Below are 25270 nucleotides of genomic sequence, written 5' to 3' on the forward strand. Positions count from 1 at the left end.
AAGTGTCAGTTAATGTAGGATGCATGTACACAATGGAAGATTTGCCATTGAATGTCATGGGGTGTAGATTATGTCTTGGATTATTGCAGGGATCTGGCTTTAAAAACAAGCAAACTAAACACTAAGCACAATTCATAGCAGCCAAGGTCCCTTTGTCCCCCCCCCCCATAAAATATTTTAGGGAGTCGTTCCCCCCCAAAAAACAAAAGTTGATGGGCGTTTCCATTCAAATGATGTGTGTGCACCATGACTTGTGATTACCGGTATGTGGGGTGCAGATTACCTGCCCCCCAATATTTTATTCAAGTCGGTACCCTGGCGCACTTCTATACATGTCTAGTCAGAAGTCCCACTGAGTTCCATGAGACTTACTGCCAGGTTAGTATGTATACGGTTGCAGCCTGAGTTCAGTTAAATCCTGTGGTTCAGATAACATTGTGATATATATCACAATTAAAATTGATGTTCAAGAACATCACTGTACATTTTATGAAGTCTTACATTCAAGTTCTGTCTCTCTCATCACTATCAATCCAGCTTGAATTAACAACCTATCAAATCCATTTATTCAGTGGAAAACATAAACACATGCTTCTGTCTCTACTATTTGACATAGTGCATTTATCATTGGTTGGGTCATGCCAAACACAAAACTTTGATGATTCAGTGCCCATCATGAGAAGGCAGAACGCAAAAGCATTTTGTGATTCCACAAAATTCTCCAGTACAGTGGTACCTCCGGTTACATACGCTTCAGGTTACATACACTTCAGGTTACAGACTCCCCTAACCCAGAAATAGTGCTTCAGGTTAAGAACTTTGCTTCAGGATGAGAACAGAAATTGTGCTCCGGCGGTGGGGCAGCAGCAGGAGGCCCCATTAGCTAAAGTGGTGCTTCAGGTTAAGAACAGTTTCAAGTTAAGTACGGACCTCCGGAACGAATTAAGTACTTAACCTGAGGTACTACTGTATAGCATATTTTTAACTGTTGATTTTATTTATAGTGTCATTTTTTAAAAAAACAAAACACAACACAACACAACTTGTATTCAACTTTTATTAACATTGTTAAAGAATATTTTATAGTCTTTGGAAACCACTTAAAGGTTTTATTAACAATTAAGAGGGAAACCTATTATGTTAAATAATTAAAAACTACAATGGAAACTTGATATTAAGGAACAAATCATTGAAATTAGCATAGGGACTTGTCATTTTTCACTGTTTCCCACTTTTGTATCCAGCATTCACTAAACACCAATTTTATTTTGCAGCTGGTGGAACCCTTGACCCCCAGTGGCACAGCCCCCAACCAGGCACAGCTCCGCATTCTGAAAGAAACAGAGCTGAAACGTGTCAAAGTCCTTGGATCTGGGGCCTTTGGAACTGTGTATAAGGTATGTGCCTTTGATGGACTTAGTTCATCTACTATGTGTCTCTGGTGAAACCTTCAGCCTATCAGGGCAACAGGATGGTAGTGTGTTCAAGGGGTTCCTGAAATATGAAGATAAAATGCCTTTTGATTATACATGCGACTTAGAACTCAGTGCCCAGATCCTGTGTTCAACTGCTGTGTTCAGTTCTCAGAATTGGGCTGCTCAGTATTCTGCAAGGTATTTCAGTTAGAAAATGTAAATTGGACTCAAAGGATCATTTACCTCAAAGTACTAAGATAAACTTAGGCGTGTGGCAAATAACAAGGTTCAGTTGATTTCTTTTTGAAAAATGTTTTGTAAGTAGCTAATTTGGAGTTACGGTTTTCTTCACTTTTTCAACATCTTAGGGTGTTTGGGTTCCTGAGGGAGAGAGTGTGAAGATTCCTGTGGCCATTAAAATCCTGAATGAGACAACTGGCCCCAAAGCCAATGTGGAGTTCATGGATGTAAGTAATGGATACCCTGTTCCAGCGATGCATGTTTACACACATTATTTGTGGTTTAGCTTCACAATGGCAACTACTTCTTCCAATTAACACACTCTTATGATGCCCAGAGAGAATTGCCCTGGAAGAACCAAACTTGCATGGATTTGGTGGCCAAACTCTCTGCACTCACTAGGCACCGAGCGTCCACCTAAATATGGTACCAACTCAGTGTTCCTCAAGCTCACTGAACTCTGGCCCACTTTGTTGCTTTATCTTTTGAACTCTGAAACAACACAGTGCCATTGTGTGTTGCATAGACGAGCAGCAAAGAACCCTACACACAGTCAGGTACATACAGGCTGCTACTGCATATGAGGATCTGTGGGCTGGGGGATTAATCCCTGTATCGGGATTAGAAGAGGAATGGAATCTGCTACTCTTAATCGATTAGGAATTGTGCTAACCCTTTGCCAATCACCTAGAGATCTATAATACCATATTCCTCAGGACTATTGTGTACTGGGAGTGGATGGGTCACGTACCTTTTTTGCGAGGTGGCTTTTGTGGGACAAGAATGTTTGCTTTAGGGGATTGTGGTAGGGGCAGCGTTTGAAAGCAAAGCAAATCACTTGATAAAATTACATTTAGACAACTTTGGGGGGGGGGTTCTTCAAATTTTATTGACTACTTGAGATAGAATTAATTGTTTGGTGCAATTTTTCTCAAGTTCTGTGATGGCAGCTGGAAGGAAGTTATGATGTCTTGGGAGTAGACAGGGGGATACAATCCTGAAACAGGCATGCCTTCCTTCCACACAAGTGAGGACATGGGTAGATTGAATATTATCTGGTAAAAAAATTCTTTCATGATTCACATTTGATTTGGGGTGGGATGGGATAGTCTGCATCCCAGCATGACTGGAAAGAGTTGATGCTTTGTCCTTGAATGCTGTTTTTGAAGGGAATCAGCAATAACTTGTTCTCTGCTGTGGCTGGCTTTGTGCTAATCTCATCTCTCTCAGCTTCAGTGTTCCTCTCCTGTAAGCTATTGGTTTAAATTAACTGGTTGCCCTTCATTTGTTCAGCTGACCAGTTTGAGAGTTTTGTGTTGCAACCTCTGATCTGTAGTAACATACATGTGGATTTGCACTTGTATATGCAGTTCATCATAGTGTATGGCCTGGTGGTTGCAGGAGGTAATTGGCGCCACCATTTTGCATCTGTCTCTGCCTTCCACTACGGTAGTTTGCATTTGATGCTGATTGGTGGATTTCAGGTTACAGGGGGGAAAACAACCCAGAATATCTTGCAGACCTGTAGATCACAATAAAACACCTGGATCTTTCTTGGCAGGGGATTTGCTCCATCTCCTTGATCATTTTGGTTGCCTTTTTCTGAACCTTTCTCAGCTCTGTGATACAAGCTCTGGAACTTTATCCTTGCAACTGATAAGATGACATTTCTCTTTGACATGTGGAATGAGTAAAGCAACATGTGTTGTTGCAAATGTTTTATTCTGATTCGTATGCACAGATGTCTATTTTAATTTAGCCAATTAGAGCGACAACACAAAAAACATGCAAGAGTGAAAGCCTGTTATTCTGCAGAAGACAAAGAGATTAGCAGTAGGAGCCATTGCTTTTTGTTTAATCTTTTAAGGGTGGCAGAAAGAAAATGAAACCAAGGAGTGCTTTGTGACCAGTTGGGCCCCTTTTAAATGCTGTACGGCTAAAGGAGAATAGGCCGTGGCAATTTGGCAACTGGGCTGTCATTTCAGTACCCTTGAAAACTTTCTAATGTATCCATAATGACTATAATGACATAATGCATCATGCTAGTACATGATGTGGGCAGCCCCCTCCTATATTTCTCTCAACAGGGGACATTGAATTCAGTAGCAAAGAAAAATCCCTATGTTTGAATGGTACCTTTCCCCCTAGCACAGCAAATACTATTTCTCATATGTCTCACTCAAAAGTTATTTCAGTCCTCATCTTTCCTTTGTGTTCCATTCTTTTTTTTACAAAGATCTCTTGTAACAGATAGCTAAAGGCATCCATAAAGTCCATAATTTGGTTCACGATTAAATTAAAACTAGAGTAACTGCTGTAAAGGCTTGCCTTCATTCAGCTTATGTTCTTCAATGCATTTCATAATTGCATCATATTGCCATTATTAATTGCATCATTCCTCTGAGGTTGTAAATTCTGAGGTTGACTTCACCTGAAAGGCTTCACCTGAATACCTTAGAGCTTAGCTATCTAGCACCTCAGTTTTAGAAAAAGTTCTTTTTCAATGCAACTGAGGTTTTATAAAGAACTCAGCAAAGATTTAGCAGCTTGGGCATTGCAAGAACTGTCAAAATAAGGTATCTAGAAAATGGGGTTACTAGAGCAAAACAAAGCGGGTAGAATTCAAAGTAGCACTCAGCAGATTACCCATCAATGCAAGCATTTCTGTGTGCCTGGTGGAATGATCTCCTCCTTCCTTCTCCTTTATGTTCTTCTGTGGGTTCTGCCATCACCCCAGAGCTGATTAGGGACACTGGGGGGGGAGGGAGAGGGGAGCCCCATTGTGCGAAGGGGACTTGCAGCACTGGCTTGTGTTAGCACAGCTTATTAGTTGAAGCTGGCCCAGTGTTTACAACATACTTCTGCTCTGCAATTGTCTTCCACAGAATCTGTTTTGCGAATGCAGATTTAGAAAGGAGGTGAGATCTGTTGCAATATGCTTTGCTTTACTTTAATTAGTTTGGCTAACCTTTGTTGGTTATATGATTGTTTAGTGAAATAATGAGAAAGGGAGAAAAAACAATGTCAGGAAATCATAGCTTAAAATTGGGGAGTGCCCTTAAAGCAGTGACCTCAAATTGTGAGTGTCTGCAACTCTGCTAGCTGAACATCCATGGTTTTGTATCTGTTATATAATGGAGCAATCTTTCTACCCTTGCAGTGCATGCCCTTGAGGTTGCTCTGGTTTATAGCCTCCATGATGGGTGATGCAGATAAGGGAACCTAAAAAACTTGCAGACTTGGGAAGCAGTGGGTGGAATGTGAATGTCATTCACCTTACAAACATCAAGGTATAAAGCATCATAGTGTTGTGTCTGTGAAAGAAAAGGCAGGTACTAAGAGACCCACCAATTGGCTGTGTGGAAACTTTTCAAAACAACATTAATTTCTGTGCTCTATGAAGTCTCCCAGCCCTCCTCCCTTCTCCTAATACATTGTAAGTCAATTGACTTGGAGGTGTCATGAATTTCTAACTAGCCATGAGGCTGTTGCCAAAAGCCAATAGCTTATCATCAAAGCAGAGATAACCTACATGCCATGGAGTGCACTCCTGATTAGAAAGTAAAATAAACTATCCAGGATACTAGTAGAGAAGGAAATCAATGAAGTCTGACACATCTCATCAGGCAAAAAGAAAAGAAACAGTCTTGCATTTCTAAAAGGCGATGTTGCACAAGCTGTAATTTCATCCAGGGTTTTGATCCACTTACAAGTTTAATCTAACCTCTGTGCACTTAAATGTTTCATTATCTCTTCGAAAATAATTAGGGGTTGCAAGCAGAAGTCTGTATATGTAGAGTTCCTTGGGAGTCCCCAAGCTCATTGAGGTGAAGACAGCTTGACTGATGCTTGTCAGCCAATATTGGGCCAGGAGCTAATAATAGAAGGCACTGCTGCTTAGCTAGGTGAGAAAGTTAGCTTGGGAAAAATTAAACTGAAGGTTTTTGGATTTATGATTTGAAATAAATTTCCCATTCTCATTTGTTTCCTGGTAAGAGAGCCTGCAAAGGGAGTTGGTCTCTTTTATGGTTTTATAATTAAGATCGAGGGGATTCTTGACTTCCTCCAGACGTATTGTGGCTCACCAATATCCCTAGAAATAGCTTTTCATGTCCAAGGAGAGTGTTTTGTTTAGTGATGCATAAAGATAATAAATAATACTGACCAGTGCTCTTGCAGCTGCCACTCCTGCCAAGCATGCAGGAAATAAATTAAGTTAGCTCAAAGGGGGTTTGATGGATAAAGTGATTGCAGAGGAAAAAGAGAGAAAACTAGGCTTGGCTTGGCTTGATGAATGCAGGCATCAGATTTCTCCCCACCCCCACCCCCAAGTACAGAAAAATAACAGACATGTTTTATTTTGTAAGGCATTTAACACCATGATGGTTAGAACTCTGTGATCAGTAAGCAAAAGTTTCAATAAGACTGCCCACTATGTTGACAAGATTAGCCAAAAATGCTTGCCAGACTTTGTCTTCTATGCGCTAAGAGCACACCAGGTTTGTGCAGTGATAAGGGGCTTTTCCAGAGTGGCTTCTCCACTGTGAAACAACTAATTTCTCCTAGGGACATGTTGGTGTCATCCTGAACATTTTCAGAGGGGTTCCATAAAGAATGAGGACCTCATTTTGCAACTGGTAGGAAGTGGCATGATTCTGTTTGGTCGGTTTAATCTCAAACCCTCGGGCAAACCTAGGGGCATGGGTCTCTTACAGGAGCAGTTACTTACCTTGGGAGTTCAGTTTGCAGATTTCCCCCAGGTTGTTGATACAGTTGTGACTTCCAGGCAGAAAAGGCCACTGTGAGTGTAATGGAAATTTTCGTCCTTTCTGGAGATGCTAGGCTTGAGGATGTTCCTAAAAGCTAAATATGTGATGTAGCAATGCCTTGGAGCAATCAGCCTCTAGGAAACCAGAAACCTGATTACCAGTGAAAGTTACCTGCTTTTAGATATTTTGCAGGAAGACAAGGAAATGTTCAAGGCAGTGTTCTTTTTTCTGCTTTAACTATATTTTACCCAGGTAAGCTATTCTTCCCACAGAAGAATAAAAACAGAAGTCCTGCATTCAGTTTATAAAGTGGGGAATATGATAGATGCCTTTCACAACATGCATGGTGTAGAGAAGGAAAATATCCCCACCACCACCTTGCAACACGAAAATCCAGACCACCCAAGAACACTAAAACCCAGACCGATTCAAGAAGACTTAGGACAGACAAAAGAAAGTATTTCATTGCCCAGAGCATAGGTAAACTTTGCAATTTGCTACCACAAGATACAGTGATGGTTTCAAATTTAGATGGCTTTAAAAGTGAGTTAAGCCAAATTCGTGGATGATAAGGCTAGCAATGTTTCATAGTCATTATCTATTAGAATGTAGCAGAGGGTGGGGAGCAGCGGCTGCACTAGGAGGGAGGGCCAAGCCACGGTGTTCTCCTGGGGAGCCCTGCTGCATTACTGCCTCCAGGGCCCTCACTATCAGGCTGCCCCAATTCCGGCAGAAACCTCCCCATCCAGCCCTCCCCTGGATACTTGGCAGACCATCCATTTGCATCATTCTGACTTGGTTAGCCCAAGACACCATGTTGGATGATGATGATGGTTACAATTGGCCATTTACGTATGTTTTTAATTAATAGCACAGTGGTCACTGCTCCCAATTGGCTCAACAAAAACCAGGAAAGAAAAGAACCTAAAAAGCACAGACTTTTTAAGCAAAGTTATTCGTAAGGGTGGAATCAAGACTGTCACATTTATACATATCGGGTACATGGAGGACAACAATGGCCCACCCAAGGAACCTCAAAGAAAAGTCCCTGGGCATTCTGGTCTCTGTTGTCAAAGTTTCTGGCTCCTAATATTCTCCTGGTAACTGCGGTGTGGGCTGAAGCTAGAATTCTCCTGCTCATTCCTTACAAACGTAGAATTTTTCTGCTGCCTCAAAGTTTCCCAAAGTTCAAAGAGAAGGAAATATTTAAAATTAATAAAATGAGAGGCATAATTACCAAACAATCCCTTTCCACTATAGTAAAAAAAGAAACAGGCAAAGAACATCCAGCTTTAAAAGCTGAATTTGTTACCCAGAACTGAGCAATTAGTGCCAATGCTTCACAATAAGAAATGGAAAGTCTGTATCAAAGAACTTCCTATTATTTAGGAATTTTCTCTGCATGCCTCCAGCTTATATTAGCAATTCAGAGTAGACACGTTGGTATTTCAATTTCTAAATGGTAATGTATATGCCAGGTTGCTGTTAGGCTGATAATAAATGAAGGTTTTATGGGATGTGTGTTAATAATACAAGGTATTATTTTCTTCAGTGTATATGTAATGCCTTCCAATGAGGTTGCTGTATGGTTCAAGGTTAGCAGTCAATCAGCACATGTCTGATTGAAGCAGAACTGTCTAGATATTAAAGTCAATCAAATAGGGTATATATAAATATAATTTGCCAGCTAAGCAATTTTTGAAACTTTATTTTCTAAAAAAGGAGAACTTTATAGTGATAAGTTATTACTTTCTAGATTTTTCATGATAACAGATTGAGCACAAGAGTGTGATAATATACCTCAGTTCAATGGCTCAGAAATCAGCAGCAAAACGTAAAGTAGTGTTGGTAAAGAGTCCCTGAAAAAGAACAATGTGCCATTAATCATTGTTGTTTCAATGTGAGAAGGAGCCAATAATTTAGAAAAGGGAGCATATTAGGTTAAGGACATCAAACAGATTTTTGCTGGTGTAAATTCGATAAGAGTCCTAATGCACATACTCAGAGGTCTCAGGAGGTTTGATTGCTCCTGGTGCCTTATCATCATGTAAGAGCACCCTGAACTTTGAATATCTGTCAGGTATATTCCCAAGATGGACAAATCAACAAACAGAAATCCCCTGGAGAAACAAAATTCTCTCAGATTATGCATAACTTACAAACCAGCCACATTTCTAGGGCCTTAAAGATGATAACTGAAAACAAGTATTTGAAAATCTCTATAACACTGATTCATCTAGATCTGAAGCAAAACAGCTCAGTTTTCAACAATGTAAAAAACTCTTCCCTTTTTAACATTTTTGACACTCCTTGCAATGTTCACTGTCTACTAAGTCCTATTGAGTTCAAGGGCCTTACTTCTAAGTAACCATGCATAGGACTGTGGGCATAATAATTAATTTCCCTCATTGACACCATCATATAGCCAACTCTCATTGGCGGCATTACGTCATGATGTCATGCCACTTTATTACAATGATTCCTAATTGGGTGTGATCATTCATGTGATTAATCCAAAAAATTTAAATGAAATCAGCAGCACCAGACAAAGACTGATATTCACATTATATTGGTTAAGTTGTTTACCCAAAACTGCCAAAATGTCTCACTTGACTCCAAAATGAAAAGTGACAAGTATTTGGTAAGGCTTGGCTGAAACCTTACTAACTTAGTTCTGGCTGGCTATTAGAATTCAGCACCCGTTGTCAGCCTTTCATGTTGACTAGTGCTTAATGTTGCCCTGTGGTATGATCCTGGCTTCATCATTGTTAGTTTTAAATATGTATTATTAGTTACAAGTGGTGTGTGTGTTATCTTAGATTTTGCCTCTACAGTGATTAAAAATAGTTCCAGAAGGGTTTTTGCTTTAGTTCGGAAGACTAGTTGTTAATTGGACAAATAGACCATTATTGTGCAATTAAAAAATGAGGTCAACAACAGATAGCCTGGGCCTTAGTGTTATCTTAACTGTTTGCATTATCTTCTTGAGGAAAATGTCCGGATAACTGGGAGAGGTAATACCAATTTGCTTGTGATAAGAGTGATATTAACAGTCAATACCATTTTACAGCTGCTTCATTAATCAGGTGGCAAAGCCAAGCCATTGCGATAGGGAAAATATTGACTATTGTTGCATGGAGATAGTGAACCACTGCCTCTCTGCTCAAAACATGAGCCTTCTGCAAATGAGGTTACCTTGGGTAAAAAGAAAAAGCCCCCCCCCCCCCCCCGTTCCATATTGAGCATTGCAGCTGTACAGAAAACCAGAGTTTGCAAAATGTCAACATTGTTTCAAGTTGAGCAGACACTGCGGGCCCCTTAGTAGTACTGTCCTGGGGGAGAATCCTGCTTACTGATTCCATGGCCTCTTTGGAGAAGCAAAGAAATAATATGTTGGTCTGATTTGGAATTCTTACTCTCAAAGGGACCCTGTAAGAACAACAGGATAAGATTGGACAAACAGACAAAAATGGTTGCTCTTCCAGTTGTTCTGATTCAAGTTCACCCAAATGAAAAGTTAAGGTAAAGAATGGAAAACAAAGGAAAATAAATCTCATTGCATAGAGGACACACCCAAGGCAGATGATAGATAGATGATAGATATAGATAGACAGACAGATTGATCCAGTAGGCAGATAGGCATACTTGTGAGAGGCAGTGCAAAATACTGGAAAGGCCCCACACCCCTTTTGGCTTTCTGCCTGCATAATTGTTTGTTTGTTTGCAGTTTATCGAGTTACATTATTAGATGCTTAGGTTTTGTTTCTGTCAAGGAGTGGAGGGGCCAGGTAGTGTGCCCTGGCCTCCTTGCCTTGAGGATGAACTCTGCCTGACGCTTCATGTGCTGGAGCTCCCATCAGCCCAGGTTCATTTCTTCCTCTTTGGCTCTGAGAGTAGCAGCCTCCAGCACTCACAGCTCAGCTCTGTTACTAGAAATGAGCTCAGTTGGGAGAAAAGCATGCAGAGGTAAGACGAGGAATAATTTCACTGCCCCCCCTTTAAGATTTCCATAAACATTTTATACATGAACAACAAGTGAGGCTGTCCCATTGCTTGAAAAACCAAGATCACTGATCCTGTCACACCTAGATTGACTCATAGCTATTCTGATGCGTCAGCAAATGGTGCCTTTATATTCTTGGGAGACCCTTGGGGATAGGTTTGTTTGTTTGTGCATATAACTAAATGGTTAGTTATATATTTGCACCTCTTTTCACTCCTCTCTTGAATTTTTTCTTTCGTCCACATATGGCTACGTCAGCTTCAGCAGTTAGCCAGGTCTAGAGGGATGCATTCTGCAGGAGGTTCTTCAAAACTTAATATGCAAGCAAAATATGTTGAAGATACATCAGTTTGTAATTGCTTCCTCCCAAAGGCTGCTCAGACATGCACTGTAGACATGTTTCTTTGCTGTAGCAATTACAGGTACCATAAAATTAATGAAAAAAATGTGTGTCCGCTCTAATATCTTTCTCCTGTCACACAGCACACATTTGAGGTTTTGCAAATAATTCCCAGCCCAGAGTACAGTGAGCTTCTTAAGTACTTTAAAGAGTCTTTGTGGCTGCAATATAGAAAACCAAAACAGGGGAAGGCAAATTTAAGGAGGCATCCGTTTATACATATATTTTCAGAAAGGCAAAAACATTTATCAGTGTCATGGTGCATTGCATTACAACTTTTCAGTTTATCAAGCAGTCACAGAAAGATTTTGGGCCAGGTCTGCATGTTTCATGGGTACAATACAGGGCCATTTTTGTGTGTATTTGTGGCCATTTTTGTGTGTATTCATACGAAGGCAGGTGGTGCTGAGCCACACTCTAACTGGAAATTGTAGCAAGGCTGCTGAAACAGACAAATTTGGTATAAGTTGTCATGCCACATTTGAAATTCATTTATTTTCATTTATTTATTTTTGACATTTATATATCCAGCAAGGTGCTCTGGGAGGTTCCCAACACAAACCATTTATTAAAACTATAGTAATACAACCAAAGTTTAAACAACAACAACAATCTGCATAAAAATCAGCACAAAGAAAGCATAAAGCAATGTAAGACTGCCTTGAAGCCGCCACAGGGAAGCATGTCATGTTCCACCTCCACTGTCAGAGGCAGTGTTTCCCACAGCCATCTGGTTGGCCAGTGTGGGGACAGGATGCTGGACTAGACCTCTGACCTGATCCAGCAAACGGATCATATGTTCTTATGTATTTAAAACAGCTGAGAAAATAAAAAGGCCACACAGACCACAATGTAGGCACGCAGCAAGCCACTCTAGGGAGTCCTTTCCATAACTGGTTGCTACCACTGAAAGAACCCACTCCTTAGTGATCATCCACCCTCACTGGAGCTCACCACTAACTTCTCCCTTGTTTTCTTAGAATGGCAACATCGCTTCTCGGCCCTTTTAGCTACGATCTGGTATAGAATGGCAATGGTGCCCACCTGGGAGGTGCCAGAGCTGAGCTCCAGTGAGCTCCAGCTGAAAAAAAGCCCTGCCTTAAACTATTGCTTCATCCATCCCTGTGTTGACTTGAAGCCCACGGGCCTAGATTCATGACTAAAATGGCTCCTAGCTCAGAACCACGAGCAAAAAAAAGAGGCATCTCTTTTGAGAGATCACCATGCCAATGTTTTGAAGTGTGTCTGTGTATGTTGCATGTAGTTTCCTGGATACCTAACATGTGTGCCTTGGAAGGCTGCAGGTCTTGACTGCAAGTTCAGGAGGTGGGGTAGGGTCACAGAGGGAGGAGACCTGCTTGGGCCCAATTACACTATGTCATTGGGAGAACAACAGCATGTCCATATTTAAGAACTGGGCATGAAAGAATCTAATGTTACTAAGTAGGTCATGTTAGTTCCACATTGAACCCAAAACTTTGCCTATCACTAGTCCAATTACAGTGGACAGATAGAAACTTTATTTGCATTAGCCACTAGCCTTAGCAATAAGATGAAATATACTGGGGATAGAGCTAAATAGTTAGCTATATGTTCTGGAGGTTTACATCAATACAAATGACAAAATTGATTCATGATCCTTTAGACCAATTACCATATAGTACAGGGGTAGCCAACATGGTGCCCTTCACATATTGTAGAACTACAACTCCCATCAACCCTGAACATTGGTCATGCTGACTGAGGCATGAAAATCTTCGTTTATGATATTGGTATAGTATAGTCTCTACATGTTTTATACCCTCCTTCGATCATTTCTTGGGGCATGCAATATGGACGTTTCCAGGATAAATACATTCTAACACATCTCAGTTTGGTTATTCATTATAAATGGCTTTTTCCATATCTCAAATAGAGCATTAAATAGCAGATGAGCAGGAGATCATGCACTGAAGTTAATATGTCTATCAACATATTTTTGTCTCTCCCATTTTCCCACCCCTGCCACTGATTTTTGGTGTGCAAAAACAATGAATCCATATCCCATTCAGGCAACATGAAGAAAAATGCCACAGTTTAAAATAGAAACGCTTGCTTCTTTGCCGAAAAGAAAGAGAAAACTTTATGGGGAGGAAGAGGGGGCATAAACCAGAGAGTTATTTTGTTTCTCGAAAAGGGATAATGTACCTGTCAACATGTATTTATTCTGCCGGCCTTCAGTGCTATTTTCTGGTGTCAGTCGAAAAGCGACTAACATTGCATCTCGGTGACCCCGTGCAACAGACTCGTGTATTAATTTTAACATGGAACAAATGGTTTAAATGGAACTGCTCTTCCTGCCTCTGCTCCCTTGCTGGCCCAAACCTGCCATGAGTTACACTGAGTCCTTACGCCCGCCCTGAAAAACATGAGTTGACATAATTTCAAAAATATCAGAAGTAAAGAAAAGGTTAAACCATCTGTTATTTTCATTATACACACACCCTACAATTAATGTCTTGTTCATCTTTTCTTTCTTTCTTTTTTTGAAAAAAAGAACCATTATGCAAATACACTGCAATTTGGTTTCAAATGCTCTTTGTGCTCTGATGAGCAATTTTCTCAAATACAAACCCAGCCTCCTTCCCCTCCTATATAATTCCCCCACCCCGCTTCCCTCTACCCTTCTACCCCTTTTGGGGGACTGGGCGTGATGGTTTCATGCTACTAACAGCAAGATCATTTGATATTTTTTACCACCACATGTGGAAGCACTGTGGTTATTTTTAAAAAACTTATCAGAAATGCATGTATTTTGAAAGAGAACACAGAGAAAGTAGCTTCCTGCTTTTCTTTTTCTTTTTTCAAAGGAAACCTCTTTGCCTTTTTTGCTTTTCACTGTCCCTGCTCCATGGCGCAATGATGCATTCATTGAAATGATGTGTTTAGTAAATCCAGATTCAAAGATGTACACAGATGTACCTATGAAAGGAGTCACAGCTTGCAATGCAAATGGTGGACATCCTAATAAGTGTAGCCAAAGTTGCTGTCATTGCCAGCTCAAAACATTTTACTGCTGAAATGAAGCCCAGTTTGCAACCTTTCCCCATCGATACCAGGAACATCATTTAGACACCAATTCCTGCCTTCACCTGTCTCCCACTCACAGTGCTACATAGCGGGACCAGCCCAAGTAGCTTCAGTTGGGCACGGAAGTGTGGTATTAAGTGGCTCTTTTAAATATATGGCTTTTTATTGCAGGAAGCTCTTATAATGGCAAGCATGGATCATCCACATCTGGTACGGCTACTAGGAGTCTGCTTGAGCCCAACCATCCAGCTAGTTACTCAGCTGATGCCCCACGGCTGCTTATTGGACTACGTTCATGAACACAAGGATAACATTGGCTCCCAGCTGCTGCTGAACTGGTGTGTCCAGATAGCCAAGGTAAGCTCTTACAGAATCAGCTGCTGCTTTTTCCTTGAGATCTCAAACCTTTTGAGATTCCCCGCTTGAGATGTTTGCTTAGGCTCCATATCTCTGGTGTGCAAAAATAAATTTTGCATTCTATTAATTTATGGAATATGTTTTGTTGTGATTGGGTTTGGGAGGGAGAAAGCCGGCTCTGTGGATTTTTGCTTCCTTGGGAAGTCTTGGGAAGTATATATTGAAGATTTTTCCACTGGGTCAAGCTTTAGATCTCATGCATTTTTCATTATTGATACACTTATTTCTCTAAAACAAATCTGATATATGAGAAGAAATCACTTTCTGAAATTGATAAATAAAATGTAATTAAATGAAGAAGACAATCAAGCTGATGATGTAAAGCGAGAGTCAAGTTTTGGAGAACTGGATCTCACATACCTGCAACAAATTGAGGTAGGTAAATATCTTGTGGGATTTGAGAAAAGGAACCAGAGTAAATAATTTGCTGCAATAATTCAGTCTTTGTTTTCTCAAATAACCAAGATAAAAACGAAAACAAATATCAGTCCCTTCCACCATATCATTGCATGTTTCCCTGCAGAAACTATGTAGAAAAACAAAGTTTGGAGATTGTGTTTGCTCTTTCCTATTTCTTGGACTGAAATATTTCTTGTTTCCACCTTTTCTTATCAATATTTGAATGGATGAAATGTGAAACATTGATCCTGGTGGTTTTTTCTTGCAGTCTGTGAAGGGGAACCATTTGAGGGGGTGGCACAGGCCACATACCACATTCTGCGTGTGATCTGTCACTCTCCATTTCCTGGGCACTTCCTTCCCTTAAAACGTGGCACATCATTAAAGACATCAAAACTTTTAACACAGTTGGCCTAGACCAGCCCACTAGGGATGTATGATAGCTCTTCAGGAACCATTGCAACTCCTGCTTTTGTTGCCTTACTGGATCAGTGGACTGGGAAGTGGATGTCAGGTGCTTTGGAAGTCCTTAATACATGGCTTGGCCTGGCTAGGTCTCGCACACATCCTTCCTCCTGGCCAGTGTCTAGACCTTCCTTCTTCTAGACATGCACCTATTCTTCATGGAATACCATGAACCCATGTGTTTTAATTTGCTAGAGTGGCAGTTTCATCACAGGCTACTTCGTGATGCTGCCTCAAAGCTCCGCAGGCACCCATCCACCCTGACAAGTTACACTGAGTTCATCAGGAAGCGTTGGGGATGGAATAGGAGAAGGGACAACTACCCTCCCAATTCATAGGGAAAAAAGTGTTTTTGTAAAGGGAAGATGCAAACATTAGAACTGGGACACTGAAGGAAAGTAAAACAAAGTAAAATGGAACTTGGATGTGAAACACCCACAAGAAATTCCCCTAACAATTAATTGGGGATAATATGCAAACGTTTTTCACTACTAGTTTCTTATTCCTACAGATGTTATTGCGACCAAAGAAACATAAAATATAAATCTGTAGCCTGATTAATTTGTTGATTGTGCTATAATATCAGATCATATCAGGATCCCTCTTACCATCGGTGAATTTCAGCTGCAATCTCTGCACACGTATCTGGGAATCTGCCACATTAAACCTGAGGACGCTCACCCGGTTGTACTGCTAGTAGCTGAGGGAAATGATGTGGCAGCTCAGGGGAAGGTCTTCATAGTTCGGCTTACTTCTAAGCAAGTGGGTACAGAATTACAGGGTGACTCTAACTATGTATTCTCAGAAATAGTCCTATTTAATTCAGTTGGGCTTATTCCCAGCATTGCAGCCTTAGTTTCCCAAATGAGTAAATTTAAAATTAAGTCTTTAAAGAAATGATGCTAAGGAAAAGTGAGAAAGAATTTTACTAATAGTTTAGCACTGACATACTTGAAAGGCCATACTTGAAAGCTGTTCTTTAAAGACTAAATTGTAGGATTAATTGATGTGAACCATTAAGGGAAAGAGGGGGAGGGTTATTGTAAGGAAAAGGTAATTTATTTTTTTTGAGGTGGAACAGCAAAGTTTAATTAAGCTATCTTTTTCTGTATCACCATGGTCTAAGGTTAACATTACTTTGACCTTGTGTTATTATAGAATAAAGCTCATCAGTTTCATCTCTTCAGAAATGAAATGTATTTGCAGCAGCAGATCTGTTTTCCTTGATACTTGGGCAAAGGAGACTAGGAAAAAGGCCCCTTACGGAATTCAGTAATTCTTGTATGTACACTAACTGTAGTGCTTACTTCCAAGTAGGCATGCATAGAACTGTGTTGTTCGATTAGTAACATGCTAAGGTCAGTTTCTCCCTAGAAGTTTGATGGCATGTATGTGTCCATTGCATGTTTCCCCACTTGCCTTTCTGGAAGTGAGAACTATGAGCCTGCAAGGGTCGGGCAGATGTTCCCAGTCCCCTAGAATTTGTGGTTCAAATCATTGGCACCGGCTGGTGGCCACGATTGAGGGAAACAAAGTCACGTGTCACGCGCAACGCCCTGACGTTGTGCATGACTTTGTGTGTGATGCCCTGACGTCCCACACGATGCCAGGACGTCCTACACAGGACGCCATGCAATGACATAGTGTTGCCACTGGATATTGAGGGGGTTCAATCCCCTCCTTAAAAATTCCAGGGGGGGGAGTGCTTCCATCAGAGGAGCTGGCACCCCTGGTTCAAATATATCACAAGAAGATGGCAGATCATTCCATTGTGATTGCATTGGTATTGTAACTGTGATAGCAAAGGGGGAGTCATGCGGTTTCTTATTATGGAGCCTTACAGGTCCCCACTTCAAAGTCTTCATGTTTCGATATTGCATAGTCTGACTGTTTTCGAAAGCACTATCAAGCTTGCACAATGCAGGTGGCAAATCTGTAAAAGTGGGGACCACAGGCTGCCTGTGACTGAAGATGCCTGTGTGTCCTTGGGGAGTAACAGCAGAGGGATGAGGAACCTCTAGATGTTGCTGGACTGCCACTCCCATCTTCCCTGCCCACTGGCCATGATTGCTGGGACTGATGGGAATTGAAGACTTGCGCCATAGAAAGCCACAGCTCCTCCATTCCTTTAAAAAACACACACACCAATATATGTTAAAAGAGAGAAAAATATTTGGCAAGAAAGAAGTGCAGCAAAACAACACACATCATCTGTGCACAACTGTGACAGAGTAAAGCAGCTGACTCATATCTTCTGCTTTAAAAAAACAAACAGAAAGAAACACCTACTTCTTACTGTAGAACAAGTAGTTACTTTATCTCCAAAATTTTCATATTAACCCAGCTCTGTGCAAATAATAAAAGAATTGGTAAGAACAGTTTTTCAACTGTTTAACCCCAAATTTCAGGAGTGGGATTGCATAATTGAGCATTTCCATATAAAACAAACTCTCTGCACACAAAACTTAAAAAGATGCCAGGGATTTCGACTTGTCCTTGTTACACCAGTTTTTCCTGTGTGGTGATGGTGGTTTATTTGTGTTTTCGCTTTTATCGGGGTGCTCTCAGACATGTGACCAACCAGGAGAAGTTTGGCCCCTTTACTTGCCATTTCTGCTTCAGATTATAGTAGGCAGGGAGTAGAAAGTGTCTGCAGGGATCTATGTCATCCAAACTGATGCCACAGAATGGGGCAGATTCAGTCTGACCTCACAAGGATGCATTGAGGTGGATTAGAAAAGAGAAAACTGTGCAGTCTTTTTTTTAAAAAAAAACACCAAACCCATGACAGCCCTGGCACATCTCTGAGCTATGGTTAGCCCTTTTTAGACATTGGCTTCCCGTACGTGATTACACACGAGGAGTAACTTCTGACAATGAGAGCCTGTTGTATTCACATCAGCTCCCCTTGCTTTATTGGAGTTTCAAATAGTGCAGGCAGAACACATGGGGATGGAAGGCTGTAACTTCAAAAGTCACATGTTGTGGGAAGGAGGGGGTTCAGGCAGAGTGGGCTGGATGACACATTCCATGCTCTCCTGCATACAGTTCTAAGCATACAAGGGAACCCCATACTGTCAGTTTTCATGCAATTTGCTACAGTGCCCAAGGAAACCAGCTGTGTCGTCTAACCCTTAAATTTTGACATGATGATCAAAAGTCATGACAATTCAGCTTAGCTCTGTTTAAATCTTAGGAGAACCCAGCTTTTCTCTAATCCGGAGTCTTATGGGGGAAATGAAAAGAAAAGAGTACCTTTAGAATATGTAGTTAGGTACTTCCTTTGCCACAACGCACAAGATTTATTCTTGGCTTTATATTTCCTAAAGCAGTTTGGAAAGATTTATTGTGCTTGCCTAGAAAGCTACCCAGAGCACATTCAGGGGTCTGATAGGAGCCAAGGAACATTCAGAGACCTCCTCAGACACTTATTTGTGTGGCCAGAGGCAGTTTTGGATTTTTGCCTTTTAATAAAGGTAAAGAGTAAAGGGACCCCTGACCATTAGGTCCTGCCGCGGATGACTCTGGGGTTGCGGTGCTCATCTCGCTTTACTGGCCGAGGGAGCAGGCATACAGCTTCCGGGTCATGTGGCCAGCATGACTAAGCCGCTTCTGGCAAGCCAGATCAGTGCACAGAAACGCTGTTTACCTTCCCGCCAGAGCGGTACCTATTTATCTACTTGCACTTTGATGTGCTTTCGAACTGCTAGGTTGGCAGGAGCTGGGACCGAACAACGGGAGCTCACCCCATCGCAGGGATTCGAACCGCCAACCTTCTGATTGGCAAGCCCTAGGCTCTGTGGTTTAACCCACAGCGCCACCCGCGTCCCTTGCCTTTTAATAACGGCATCTTTTTCTGTATCCACTTCTGCAACAGTTTTCTGTATCAAGGCTGAAAATGGAAGGGGAGGAAGAGGAAAGGCTACCTTTAGCTGAGTGGTGGATGTTGTTTATTGAATGGTTTATCTTAATGAGGTTGGCTGCGCTGCACTGGGCGTCACCCCACTGGGTCGGTCTTTGTTATATTTTCTGCAGTGTTTTTTATTACGCCTGCTGGTTCAGAAGATCTCATTATGCATGGATGTTCATTTCAAGCTGTCTTGATTTTTGCATAAAGAGTTGCAAAACCTGCAGAGGCCCTCGGTCGGCTTGCCGGGGCCAATAGCCTCTGGTGATGTCCTTTGAAGTTTGGCGATTGGTTCGTGTTTCTAAGCATTATCCACTCAGGACTGAAATCTCAGCGGCCTTTCTCATGCATCTATGGTCTATATTTTAGGCTTTAAGGGGTATTTTCAATTCATTTTGCTCTTTGCAGCAGATATTCTGTCAGAGAAGCAACTGAGTTTTCTCTTGAGATTGATTTGGCAAATTTGAGTGACTTAGTGAAAAATGAAGAGAAAGGCTTGTCTAATATTTCAAAAGCATACTTGCCCCTTAGGTTCATGGTAGGATGGGGTCTGTTTTTTTTTTAAAGTTGGGAAGCTGTGTCCTTACAGATGTTTTAGACTGCAGCCGTTGTCAGCCCCCACCCACTCCAGCCAGCATGGCCAGTGGGTGGGGAGATTGGAGTTGTCGTGCAGTAATATCTGGCAGGCCACAGGCTTCTCATCTCAGATTTATTTACTGGTGCTCATGTGGTAGAATAGACAGCATGGGCTTGCTATTGAGTTAAGTGGCCGGGTTTTCACTTGCGCAATCTCTTGTGTTGGCATTGGGGCTGAGATAGTTTGGGATTCTCCTCATGACATTCTCCTCCATGCTACTGTACATCAAACCCTAAAGTTCTCCAGGCAGCATTTAAGCAAGGAGTTACAGTATTACAGTGCAATTCAATGCATATCTATTTAGAATTAAATCCCAATAAGTCTGGCCTAACCCATAGCCGCGGACATGCCTTGGACCTGGTGTTCACCTCTATGGATGTTGGTGATCTGACACTAGGTAAAAGCGAAACGAAAGAAGTGCCATGGTCAGATCACTTCCTGGTGCAACTGGGCTTCTTCACAACCCTTCCCCTCTGCAGGGAGGCGGGACCAATTCGGATGGTCCGCCCCCGCCACTTAATGGATCCAAATGGTTTCCAGGGGATGTTTTATCCCAAGTTGATGGCCTTTCAGCTGATTCCCTGGTGGCCCGCTGGAATGTGGAGTTAACCAGGGCTATTGAGGTTGAATCCTGACAAGACAGAAGTACTGTTTTTGGGGGACAGGAGGTGGGCAGGTGTGGAGGATTCCCTGGTCCTGAATGGGGTAACTGTGCCCCTGAAGGACCAGGTGTGCAGCCTGGGAGTCATTTTGGACTCACAGCTGTCCATGGAGGCACAGGTCAAATGTGTGTCCAGGGCAGCTGTTTACCAGCTCCATCTGGTAAGTAGGCTGAGACCCTATCTGCCTGCGGACTGCCTCAGCAGAGTGGTGCATGCTCTGGTTATCTCCCGCTTGGACTACTGCAATGCGCTCTACGTGGGGCTACCTTTGAAGGTGACCCAGAAACTACAACTAATCCAGAATGCGGCAGCTAGACTGGTGACTGGGAGCGGCCGCCGAGACAATATAACACCAGTCTTGAAAGACCTACACTGGCTCCCAGTACGTTTCCGAGCGCAATTCAAAGTGTTGGTGCTGACCTTTAAAGCCCTAAACGGCCTTGGTCCAGTATACCTGAAGGAGTGTCTCCACCTCCATTGTTCTTCCCGGACGCTGAGGTCCAGCGCTGAGGGCCTTCTGGCGGTTCCCTCACTGCGAGAAGCCAAGTTACAGGGAACCAGGCAGAAGGCCTTCTCGGTAGTGGCGCCCACCCTGTGGAACACCCTCCCACCAGATGTCAAAGAGAAAAATAATTACCAAACTTTTAGAAGACATCTGAAGGCAGCCCTAGGGAAGCTTTTAATGTTTAAGAACTGGCAGATGTGATCTCAGAACCACTGGCAGTCATCTTTGAGAATTCCTGGAGAACAGGCGAAGTCCCGGCAGACTGGAGGAGGGCAAATGTTGTCCCTATTTTCAAAAAGGGGAAAAGAGAGGACCCAAATAATTACCGCCCAGTCAGTCTGACATCAATACCAGGGAAGATTCTGGAGCAGATCATTAAGCAAACAGTCTGTGAGCACCTAGAAAGGAATGCTGTGATCACCAACAGTCAGCATGGATTTCTGAAAAATAAGTCATGTCAGACTAACCTGATCTCGTTTTTTGACAGAATTACAAGCCTGGTAGATGAAGGGAACGCAGTGGATGTAGCCTACCTTGATTTCAGCAAGGCACTTGACAAGGTGCCCCATGATATTCTTGTAAAGAAGCTGGTAAAATGCGGTCTTGACTATGCTACCACTCAGTGGATTTGTAACTGGCTGACTGACCGAACCCAAAGGGTGCTCATCAATGGTTCCTCTTCATCCTGGAGAAGAGTGACTAGTGGGGTGCCACAGGGTTCTGTCTTGGGCCCGGTCTTATTCAACATCTTTATCAACGACTTGGATGATGGACTCAAGGGCATCCTGATCAAATTTGCAGATGACACCAAACTGGGAGGGGTGGCTAACACCCCTGAGGACAGGATCACACTTCAAAACGACCTTGACAGATTAGAGAACTGGGCCAAAACAAACAAGATGAATTTTAACAGGGAGAAATGTAAAGTATTGCACTTGGGCAAAAAAAATGAGAGGCACAAATCCAAGATGGGGGACACCTGGCTTGAGAGCAGTACATGTGAAAAGGATCTAGGAGTCTTGGTTGACCACAAACTTGACATGAGCCAACAGTGTGACGCAGCAGCTAAAAAAGCCAATGCAATTCTGGGCTGCATCAATAGGAGTATAGCATCTAGATCAAGGGAAGTAATAGTGCCACTGTATTCTGCTCTGGTCAGACCACACCTGGAGTACTGTGTCCAGTTCTGGGCACCACAGTTCAAGAAGGACACTGACAAACTGGAACGTGTCCAGAGGAGGGCAACCAAAATGGTCACAGGCCTGGAAATGATGCCTTATGAGGAACGGCTAAGGGAGCTGGGCATGTTTAGCCTGGAGAAGAGGAGGTTAAGGGGTGATATGATAGCCATGTTCAAATATATAAAAGGATGTCACATAGAGGAGGGAGAAAGGTTGTTTTCTGCTGCTCCAGAGAAGCGGACACGGAGCAATGGATCCAAACTACAAGAAAGAAGATTCCACCTAAACATTAGGAAGAACTTCCTGACAGTAAGAGCTGTTTGACAGTGGAATTTGCTGCCAAGGAGTGTGGTGGAGTCTCCTTCTTTGGAGGTCTTTAAGCAGAGGCTTGACAACCATATGTCAGGAGTGCTCTGATGGTGTTTCCTGCTTGGCAGGGGGTTGGACTCGATGGCCATTGTGGTCTCTTCCAACTCTATGATTCTATGATTCTATAATTCTATGATTCTATGATTAATAGGTTATTGTATTTTAGTGTTTTGTTGGAAGCTGCCCAGAGTGCCTGGGGAAACCCAGCCAGATGGGCGGGGTATAAATAATAAATTATTATTAAATTATTATTATCCCTGCATACGCTCTTCACATTGATTAAAATTTGCATGGTTTTCGGTATTTGTTAGGTTGTAAGGACATGGACTCTGCCATCTAGGAAGAAGATAAGAGGCACACATGCCATGTACAGTGGTACCTCGCAAGACGAATGCCTCGCAAGACGAAAAACTCGCAAGACAAAAGAGTTTTTCGTATTTTGAGTTGCTTCGCAAGACGAATTTCCCTATGGGCATGCTTCGCAATACGAAAAACAAAAACGTCCTTCTTCTTAAAACCGTTCAATGCATTCCTATGGGAAACCGTGCTTCGCAAGACGAAAAATTCGCAAGACGAAAAAACTCGCAGAACGAATTAATTTTGTCTTGCGAGGCACCACTGTATGCAACAAGTTGCTGAAGGTGTGGAGCGCCTCCTTTAAAAGTTTACTTTTTGTGAATGATATCAGGTGATAAGAAGGGTGTGTTTCTGATGCTTGATGGGGATGCCTGTTTCACAGATGCAAAGCTTCACTTGATATTACAGTGACTGAATACAGAAGCTGGTCATGTGAATTCAGCTATAACTCATTTACCATTTCTTAGGGCATGGCAGGTGCTCTTAGCAGCACCATAGTGAATTACAGTCTAAACTGTATTTCCATTTGTTTCTTTCTTGGGTGGCTGTCAAGTCTGCTTATCACATTTTACATTCAAATAATTCCATAAGTGTTACTTTCCAATAATAATAATAAGCCAAGGTAATAAGCAGTTTGATACACTCGAATGTCAGGGAAGGAAAATCAGATCCTGGGGGAGATCCTTTTAACATCTTGTGAATATAAAAGAATTCTAAAATTACATTAACCAAGGCAAAGCATAGCGTCAATCGAGAGGGAGGCTAGAAAGTACAATAAAGAGAATGTTAGCCAGGAAAATGGGCAGAATCAGATTTTCTCAGGAAAGAAAGTCAGGCTCTGATGTTGCCTGCCTCCCATAGGGTTTTTCCTCCTTCAGGGAAAAAGAGAAGTTGTACATTTGCAACTCAGAGCTTTCTCTTTCTCTCTATATATATTTACTGGGTAAATACTCAGAATGCAATTGTGCAGAGATCTCTTTCCATACCTCCCACGATCATGAAACTAACAATCACATTTCAGAATTTTTTGAGCAACCGCTTCAACAAGGTCCAAGTGCCCTTCCTTAAAGAATCTAGGTATCATCCCTAGCTTTTATTTTATTTTCTGTGGGTGGAGATCATTCCCAATTTCACTCTTCATTCCTTGGTCGGTTTCAAGGGATAGGAAAGAAGAACAGTTTGTTCTTTCTAGCCCAGCACCAAGATGAACTCTTGCTCCTTTCTCTTGTCCTGGAAGCTGATAGGGAAAGATGGGTTGCAATGCCACCCACTGAATCCATGCCATATCGTGAGCCTTATGGACCACATGGAGAGTATGGCAAAAATAATGCAAATTATCCTCCTATGGGCTAAGTCCCATGGAGAAATAACTAGTCATCTTTGGCCAGCTTCAGTGGCTGAAAACTACTTTCCCCATTGCAGTTAGGCTAATACACCTTTGTGCACAAAATAAAGCTGAGATCAGGATTCTCATCTGATAGAAAATTGCTTGGGCTCCAAGCAGATTTCCACACATTAAAAAAATCCAGTTGAGGAAACACTAGTACATTTCCTGCAACAACCTTGATTATAAGCCGAGAGAGAGAGAGCAAGCCTCCACGGTCAAAATGGCTCTAAGATTAGGACCATTTGGCCGCATTGTTAGAGAGCAGCATTTTCCTTTTTATTCTCCTTGGCAGCATTTGATTGATAAACGTGCTAGTTAGGAGCAGCTTTCGTTATTTTGAAGCAGCCAGGAGTGAAAGATGGACAGACTGTGTGTGCAGAGGGAGGAAGCAGGGGTGAGCGGAAAGGTTGGGAGGAGGTGAAGGGATGTAGCTGTGGTTCAAGGTCTTTATTTTTCATTAAGGAGTCCTGGCTTATAGCTCTCTGAGAAGCCTATCAGGGAGTGAACAAAGGATGAGTTTAATGACTGTCATCTATCAGCTGTCCACATTTTAAACTTCAAGATGTCTCTATTCCCAAAGCTCCTTGCCATGACAAGGCTAATTGTATAATTATTATGCTATACTGACACACTCACACTAGCAAGGACCAGGGCGAAAGGCTGAGATAATTATCACTCCAAGCAAGTACATTAACATAAAATGTAGTTTACTAATGGGGCTGCTCTGGTAGGAAGTTCAGTGGGAAGCAGAGAAGAATTTAAACCAAGGACTTATCAAGCCATCTCAAGATCAAGATTCTCTGCTTGTTCGTCAGCTATATTTTATTTTCTTGCTTATGCTGAGTAGGTTTCTCATCCATTCCCTCTCTTTTCCACAAGGTACAATATGAAATGCTACCATACCAATAATAAAAATTTACATATGTTTTAAATTCTTTAAAAATAAAGATTGCTAAAACGAACCATTAAATGCTTGCTTAAAGGTGGGGGGGGGACTTAAAGATTGCCCCCAGAAGATACGCGGACTCTCATTCCGATGAGCCTCCAGGGCAGCTGTTGGAGACATCACCACTGAGAACTCGTAACTC

At 42.0% G+C, this 25270-nt stretch overlaps 1 protein-coding gene across 5 annotated transcripts in view; it reads left to right on the top strand.

Annotated features, from left to right (window-relative positions):
- ERBB4 (erb-b2 receptor tyrosine kinase 4) overlaps nt 1-25270 on the top strand; it is an 836864-nt gene that overhangs the window by 688790 nt on the left and 122804 nt on the right. For all 5 annotated transcript variants that reach the window (XM_081015663.1, XM_081015662.1, XM_081015664.1 and 2 more), the window contains 3 exons: nt 1275-1397; nt 1784-1882; nt 14068-14253. In XM_081015663.1, coding sequence (XP_080871789.1) covers nt 1275-1397; nt 1784-1882; nt 14068-14253 — 408 coding nt within the window. The remainder of the gene's footprint in view (nt 1-1274; nt 1398-1783; nt 1883-14067; nt 14254-25270) is intronic.

This window comes from Podarcis pityusensis (assembly GCF_964106645.2).
Source record: "Podarcis pityusensis genome assembly, chromosome: 1".
Taxonomy (NCBI): domain Eukaryota; kingdom Metazoa; phylum Chordata; class Lepidosauria; order Squamata; family Lacertidae; genus Podarcis; species Podarcis pityusensis.